Source organism: Pipistrellus kuhlii, unplaced genomic scaffold (assembly GCF_014108245.1).
Source record: "Pipistrellus kuhlii isolate mPipKuh1 unplaced genomic scaffold, mPipKuh1.p scaffold_m20_p_5, whole genome shotgun sequence".
Lineage (NCBI taxonomy): Eukaryota > Metazoa > Chordata > Mammalia > Chiroptera > Vespertilionidae > Pipistrellus > Pipistrellus kuhlii.
Genome location: NW_023425551.1, coordinates 70029727 through 70038374, shown reverse-complemented (window position 1 = coordinate 70038374; position 8648 = coordinate 70029727). Strand labels below are relative to the sequence as shown.

The window sequence follows — 8648 nt, the reverse complement described above, 5'->3', positions numbered from 1 at the left end:
TAGCGACACCCTGACGTCATCAGGAGCGCGCCCCGAACGAGCGAGGTGATTGGCTGGGAGGAGGGCGTTGTCGACCTACGCCCCCCGACCGGCTCGCTCCGGGGACCCAGCTGTGTGGACCTCTGGCTGGTGGGGCCGGGGGCGTCCAGCGGCCGCCGCGCGCTCCCGAAGCCCAGGTCCCGGACCGAGCTGCCAGTGAGTAGGCCTGAGCACATTGGGGCACGTCAGCCATTTCACTCCCTCCATCTTCTGGCTGCTTTCTCCCCGTCACCCCCGTCCTCTGCGCCTCTGACCTCTCCACCCTCCCAACTTCTGCCTTTACGTCCTCTCGCTCGGACGGGATCCCGCTCTCCTCTTCCTTATCCTTGGGTTTAGATTCGCCACTGACTTCTCTTCTCTCCGTGAGGCCTTTGGGGGTTCAGAGGTGCTGCTGGGAAGGTGTTGTTAACGGGGTGGGGAGGCCATGTCGCCATTTCCCCTGGCCACCCAAGCACCCCGAGGTTCCTAGGCAGAGGTCACTTGTTATGGCTCCAGAAGGGGGTGTGGGCTCCGCATGTCACTGTGAGCGTGTGTGTGTGTGTGTTAGAGGTGGCGGTCCGCAAAGTGACTTTCGGTATCCAGGTAACGGAAAGACAGATCGAAGTTGACGTAAAATTGTGAATGACTAACTTGTTCTCCGTTCTCTCTAGAAAGAGAGCATTATATCCGAAGGTCGAAAACGTGGATAGTGTACGTGTGGTTTTAGATCACTTGATTCCTCCCTCATCTACCCCCCCCCCGTATGTTATGTTTAATGATTTATTTAGGCTAGTATTTAATATGCATGTTCTATGTTGTCATCTTCAATCCAAATCTGCTGAACATTGGAAATTGGTTAGTCATTTAAAAAAATTTTTTTTAAATTGATTTCAGAGAGGAAAGGAGGAGGAGGAGAGAGAAACGTCAATGATGAGAGAGAATCATTTATCAGCTGCCTTCTGCATGCCCCCTACCGGGGATGGAGCCAGCAACCGTGACCGGTTGGTCCATAGGTCCACGCTCAACCACTGAGCTATGGTGGCAGGGTAGAGGTGAATAGTTATTGAAATATTAATGTGGAGCTACATATAAACAGCCAAAACTTGAAGGTTATTTGCTTTGCAAGTTGCTTCTTTGAATGTTTGAAGCTTCTCTTTAAAAAATGTTTTTATTGCTTTCAGAAAGGAAGGGAGAGGGAGAGAGATAGAAACATCAGTGATCAAAGGGAATCATTTATAGGCCGCCTCCTGCATGCCCCCTATTGGAGATCCAGGCGGCAACCCAGCATGTGCCCTGACTGGGAATCCAACCGTGACCTGCTGGTTCATGGGTCCTCACTTGATCACTGAGCAATACGGGCTGGATTCAAACGCTCTCTTTGATGGGTTTTGAGAAAATTTAGAAGTCCTGTTGCCATCAGCAGCACTTGTGTGCTTATCTAAAAACTAGAGGCCCAGTGCATAAAATTCATGTGTGGGGGTGTGTCCCTCAGCCTGGCCTGCACCTTCTCACAGTCCAGGACCCCTTGGGGGATGTCTGACTGTTTAGGCCCCATCTCGAAGGGATCTAAACTGGCAGTCGGACATCCCTCTTGCAATCCAGGACCACTGGCTCCTAACCACTTGCCTGCTTGCCTGATTCCCCCTAACTGCTCACCTGCCTACCTGATCGCCCCTAACCACTCGCCTGCCTGATTACCCTTACCTGCTTGCCTGCCTGCCTGATTGCCCCTAATCATTCGGCTGCATGCTTGATTGTCCCTCACCTAACTGCCTGCCTGTTTGATCGCCCCTAACCACCTCTGCCTTGGCCCCCACTGCTGCGGCTTCATCAGAATGATGTCTAGAAGGTCGTTAGGCCGTCTGGTCTAATTATCATATTACACATTTATTATTGTAGTCTAGAGGTCCGGTGCACGGATTCATGCACTGGCAGTCCAACATTCTCCATAGTAGTAGTAGTGCACGAAGTGACAGGCTGCTGGGGAGGAGCCCAAGCCTGGCTGGGCACCACTCTCACTCATTCTGGCCCCGCTGCACCCGCCGCTGCTCAGTAGTGCTGCCCTGGAGGAGGGAGAGGCTTGCACCAACACAGCTGCTCTTGCCAGCTCTGAGCTTGGTGTCTGAGCGGTGCTCCCACTGTGGGAATGCACTGAGCATCTGCCTCCTGGTGGTCAGTGCATGTCATAGCTACTGGCTGGTCATCTGGTTGCTTAGGCTTATATATATACACACACATATATATATATCCTATATAATAAGAGAATAATATGCAAATTGACCGTATATTTGCTACACCCACAAGCCATGTCCACCAATCATGCCCACCAGCCAATCAGAGTGAGTATGCAAATAAACCCAACCAAGATGGTTACAGCTACAGAGAGCAGGAGGGAGGCTTGGGTTTCCCCGGCAATGGAGAAAGCCAAGCTTTCCGCCTGCCCTTGCCGGCCCAGGCCTCCACTCAAGGCTTCAAAGTTTCAATTATAGGAGGTAAACAAATCCAAACGGAAATGGCACAGCCACGGAGCAAGCAGGAGGCTTGGCTCCGCTCCAGGCTACAAAGTTTCAATTGTAGAAGATTCATAAATCCCATATATTGTACCAGGGCCTCTGTTTGGGTCACCAGGGGGTGTGGCTGAACTGCAAAGCACCACAGGCCCCTCACCCAGGCCACCCCACACCTCAAGGGAACCCCCACCCTGATCTGAGACACCCTTCAGGGCAAACCAGCCAGACCCCACCCATACACTAGGCCTCTATCCTATCTAATGAAAGAGTAATACCCTCTAATAAAAGTTGGGTATTTTTATTTTCTTTTAAGCTTTACTACAGGTTAGAAATGGTATGGAAACTAGAATTTTAAGTTCACATTACTTCTTGACTTATCTATTATAAAACAACATGGCATGATGAATATATTATAAAATTTGCATATCAGAATATTTTAAAATACTAGGTTGTAACAAGTAGCAATTCAGATAAATAGTTTACTGCTTTGTGGAATTTTGATCAAGCTATTTTATTTCTTTATTTCTGTGGACCTAAATTTCTAGCTATGTAAAATGATGAAATTGGACTTAATGGGACTTAGATAACTAGTGTAAGACTCTGTGCTAGTTTTAAGGGATATGTAGCTCTAATGTCAGACTAGCAGTGTATAGACTAACCTATATATATAGAGAGATGAATATATGATTTTATATACATGTATTTTATGTAGATATCAAATGTATCTTACATAAATAAATGCATTTTATAGAAGCATAAAAGATAGTGTTCTAATATGTTGTCACATGGAAGATGATCTTTCTATATAAAAGGCTAATATGCTAAGTGTCCTTCCCTCCATTTGGGTATTGACATCATGTAGCAACACCCGGCTTCCTCTCCCTAGCCTCCTTGTAGTTTCTTCAGCCCAGGGACACTTTAGCCAGGTGGAAACACTACACTGTAACCAAATGTCTGTGAAGCAATTTCCCATGCCTCATTTAATCCTCATAGAAATCCTGGAGTAGCTAGATAGGAGACTTGGTGGAATCCTATTTTCTTTTCACTAGCCAGAAAATGGAGATTTAAAAAGCTTAGAAACTTGACCCAACTGAAAAGAAGTAAGAAATGGTGGACCTTGAAAATGACTTAAGGTTTTCTCACTGCCCAGAATATAGTAAAACACTACTGCAGTTAAATATTTTACCCTTTGTTCTCCCTGCGTGACCTACAATAATAATCTGCTTCATGTTGATATTTACTGCTGTGTTGCTCACAATTACCTGAAAGAGAAGTTGGGATGCTTCACTGGGCTGGAAAAAGTTTAGCTAAATCAGAAAGCAGGTCTAATTGAGCAAGTTTGTTCTATATCTATAAAAGGCTAAGCTGACTCATGCATGCGCAATACATATTAGCATAAAGCTCTTGCTGGTGCCAAACACACGTGTTTTGATCTGTCATTGTCAATTGTGAATTTGGTTGACACTTCTATTATAGAGAAAGGGCGAATAGCGACATTAAAATATTTCTTCTAATTAATTTCCTTTCAATGTGCACGAGGGAAACGGAGTTCTGTGGATTACTAAAGAGGCTATTAAGCCCAGCTTAGGGATTCAATGAGAGGCTGTGAGTATATTAGTTCAACTTAAGGCTTTTGAAATGGGACTGTCTAGACTCAAATGCTGACTCTTGTGCCTCAGTTTCCTTGTCTGTAATAAAATTAGTACCTATTTCTTAGTGTTGTGAAAATTAAAATTGGTACTTTATGTATAAAGTTCTTAGAGCAGTGCTGGGCCTATAGAAAGCCTTGTATATTTGAGATGATGCCTTAGCTTAATTAGCCAAATAAGAACATTTTAGGCAGGTGAAAAAGCAAGAACAATTCAAAGAACTTTGACATATGCAGGAAACTGTGGGTAATCCAGTATCTATAGAACACAGATTGTCTAGAGGACAAAGGCAGAAATGAGTGAGAGGCAAGCAGGTCATGATGACCTTAAATGCCTGTTTGTCTTCTTTACCACTTTTTGAAAATCTTTTGAATGAAAAGAATCAATTAAGATGCTATATACTGTATCCTTTATAAAATGCAGAGCCTTTGAAAAGTCTATAAGAGTAGTGTAACATCAGATTTGCTCTGCTGTCAGAGTATAGAATAAATTAGAGGGGCCAAGACTGGTTAGTAAAATCAGCTAAGAAGCTATTGAGGAAGAAGACTAGAACGATAACAGTAATTGTGAGAAGACTGGCCAGTTATAAAGTATCAGATACAGGAAACAGAAAAGAAGAAGAGATAAAATCATACTAATATACCTTCTTCCTTCTCTTTTCTCACGAATAGCTCCCATTTTGTCTTTCTCTTGTAAATAAATATACACTGTGCTTTTTTTCTAGGTCAGTTTTTGATTCTGCTGTGTGTTTTCCATGCTCCATCATGTTGAGGGCTAAGACTCGGCTTGTTTTTCTTTCACCTCATCATCTGAAGCAACTAAAAGAGTCATCAGGCTCCAGACTTATATGGCAGCGACTTCTACATCAAAAACAACCCCTTCACCCAGAATGGGCTGCCTTGGCTAAAAAGCAGCTGAAAGGCAAAAATCCAGAAGACTTAATATGGCGCACGCCAGAAGGGATCTCCATAAAGCCCTTATATTCCAGCAGGGATACCAAGGACTCACCTGAAGAACTTCCAGGAGTGAAGCCATTCACACGTGGACCATATCCCACCATGTACACCTTTAGGCCCTGGACCATCCGCCAGTATGCTGGCTTTAGTACTGTGGAAGAGAGCAATAAGTTCTATAAGGACAATATTAAGGGTGAGATTTTAATGAGATATAATATTTATGATCAAACATACACGTTCTCATTTTGGCTTCTTTTTGAGGAGAGGTTGGTTTATTTCTGTAAAGATAATAATTATTTTATAATTTTGTAGTTTAGATTGTATTCTGAAAACAACGAATGGTTTTCAACTTCCATGGTCAAAAGATAGGTGAGCCAGAATAAAATACTCAATTCTAGAAAGCAAAAAACACTTCCATGCACATTGTGTAAAAGAAATTAGGTGAAATGAAATTGTAAGAAGAAAAGAGACATTGGCTGCCGAAACTGGTTTGGCTCAGTGGTAGAGCATTGGTCTGCGGACTGAAAGGTCCCAGGTTTGATTCCGGTCAAGGGCATGTACATTGGTTGCGGGCACATCCCCGGTAGGGGGTGTGCAAGAGGCAGATGGTCGATATTTCTCTCTCATTGATGTTTCTAGCTCTCTATCTCTCTCCATTCCTCTCTGTAAAATATCAATAAAACGTATTTAAAAAAAAAAGAAAAAAAAAGAGAGACATTGGCTTTGTCTTTGAAAAGTTTTAATAAACATTGTTTTAGAGTAGGAATTGGATGACAAAATGGATTAAGTGATGTCCAAAGAAAGTAATAAATAATAATGTGATATAAATATATTCAGTGTAATCTGGCATTCATTCTCTGAAAATCGTATTTACTATTTCTTCTTTCTGATCTATTATACAGTCATATTGTTTGAATGCTGGACTTGAGAGTCTATAAGTTTGTATTGGCCATAGAGGATTGAACTTATACTTAGTGTAGAATATTTCAGTTTTTCGCATGATTTTCATAGTTTCCCAGAATATTTGAATAGCCAAGACATCCTGTAATGACCATATTAAATTAACAAAAATAAATAAGTGAGCATTGAAATACTAAATACTGTTAACTATATATAAACAGCCAAATCTTGACATGAATCATCAACATATTTCTATAAAAAACGGTTAAGATACAAAAAAACGACAAATGGACGTGACGTAAATGAGTGTTTTGTTTCTTTCATTCTGATAGTGAGGTCTGGAGCTCAATTTGTGCATTTTAGCACATGGGAAACAATTGACTGTGTTAGGAAATAAAATATCTATTTAAATTTGTTTTGACATTTCCAAATATAAAAATGTTTGTTATAGAAGTATACTATGATGAGATTAATCATCACTTAGTTGTGATAGGCAAATCAGTTAACTTCTATGCCACACTCTTTTATCTTACTTTATTTTTTCTTTATATATTTAGCTGGCCAACAGGGATTATCAGTTGCCTTTGATCTGGCAACACATCGTGGCTATGATTCAGACAACCCTCGAGTTCGTGGTGATGTTGGAATGGCTGGAGTTGCAATTGACAGTGTGGAAGATACCAAAATTCTTTTTGATGGAATTCCTTTAGAAAAAATGTCAGTTTCCATGACCATGAATGGAGCCGTTATTCCAGTTCTTGCAAATTTTATAGTAACCGGAGAAGAGCAAGGTGTACCTAAAGAAAAACTTACTGGTACGATCCAAAATGATATACTAAAGGAGTTTATGGTCAGAAATACTTATATTTTTCCTCCAGAACCATCCATGAAAATTATTGCTGACATCTTCCAATATACAGCACAGGTATCTTTGTGTTTATTATAGGTTTTTCTGTAGTTCTGTGAATGTAGGGATTTTTATAAAATACCATAACCTAATTTGAATTCAGTAACTGACTCTGAGTAATACTTATTGTAGTATAAAAGTCAGATATGAGCTTTTTTTTTTGTCTTGTTTTTGTGTATGTGTTTTGTAAGTTTTTGTTTTGTTTTTTGTCTTTCATGTACTAATGTTATGATCTGTCATTAGCTGTAGAAATCTGGACACTAGACATTTACTATATTTTTTTATTATTAAAATTTTTATAATCAGAGAGGGTCCATAATTTATATTTCTTCATTTCTTCAGTTGTGAATAGACACTGGTATCAGACAGATGGGGATCAAAATATCAGCTTTATTTATGCTGAAAATTGGGTTAGAACAGCAATTTTCAACCACTGTGTCTGAGATACACTGTTGTGCTGCAAGAATTTTTAAAACATGCAATATCTGACTATTTAGTCACAGGCATTGACCTCTTTTATCTTAGATTATCAAATAAAAAAAATGACAACAGCCAATACAACAATGGCCATCTGGTGTGAATGAATAGAAAAAAAATAGAGCTATTTTCTTGATAGATCAGCAAAATATATATTTTTTTGGTGTGCTGCAGTATTTTAGTAGTTTATGTATGCCATGACACGAAAAAGGTTGGAAATCACTGGATTAGAAGATATCACTTATATCTGCAACTAAAATGAGGCTCCTAATATTTCACCCCTGAATTAGGTTCATCTTTCTCAATCAGAGTGGTGGGAAAATAAGGCCTTAAAATGTTCTTATATTAACAGCAGTACCTCCACAGAATTACCCCTTTGGGTAATTCATATATATATATATATGAATGATGGGGGGGATATATATATATATATTGTGTGAATATATATATATATATATATATATATATATATATATATATATATGTATGTATATATATATCTCCCCATCATTCTCACTTTGCTTTCAAAAATAGATATATAATTTAAGCATTTAAAAATAGTTTTCATTGATTTTTAGAGAGAGAAGAAGGGAGAGGGATAGAGAGAGAGAAACATCGCTGAGAGAAACATCATCAGTCAGCTGCCTCCTGCACACCTTGTACTGGGGATCCAGCCCAAAACCTGGGCATATGCTCTGACCAGGAATCAGACTGTGACCTTTTGGTTTTTGGATTGATGAGCAACACTGGCAGGTCTCTCTTTGTTTCTTGATGGCAATACTCTCCTTTTCCTTACCAACCTTAAAGTTAGACCGCTGTTTCATAAAGGGCAAATTTCTCTTCCACCATCAAATCTTTATCTCTTTCACCTCTTATAATTGCTATTACCTCAGAACTCTTACAAGTATTGTATACTCTCCTCTTTTGAGATTTAGCCTCTACACTTTGCAATTTTATTTCTTTTCATAGATTTCATCTGTCCTTGAAAATGATATTGTATAGAATTGTACATTTCCATCACCCTTTTCAATGTTGAGAACACATGCCCAGGAGGATAGCATATGACAAACCCAGATAAACAAAAAGTAGTGGTGTAGACTAAATAGGAGGCAGTTCTCTTTTATGTAGAAGAAGAAGGTGGGGTGTCAGAAACCACCACAGTCATAGGGTTCCAGTCTCCTTTCACCTGGCTTCTCCTCTGGTGTTAGTGTGCCAGCTCATGGGCCAGGTC

General features: G+C 40.4%; 1 protein-coding gene across 2 annotated transcripts in view; it reads left to right on the top strand.

The window, feature by feature from the left end:
- Positions 1-62: 62 nt before the first annotated feature.
- Positions 63-8648, top strand: part of MMUT (methylmalonyl-CoA mutase) — a 34820-nt gene continuing 26234 nt past the window's right edge. The window contains exons 1-3 of one of the 2 annotated variants that reach the window (XM_045573400.1): positions 63-195; positions 4902-5326; positions 6591-6958. In XM_045573400.1, coding sequence (XP_045429356.1) covers positions 4942-5326; positions 6591-6958 — 753 coding nt within the window. In that variant the 5' untranslated portion in view covers positions 63-195; positions 4902-4941. The remainder of the gene's footprint in view (positions 196-4901; positions 5327-6590; positions 6959-8648) is intronic. The other variant, XM_036413808.2, reaches the window with a different exon arrangement.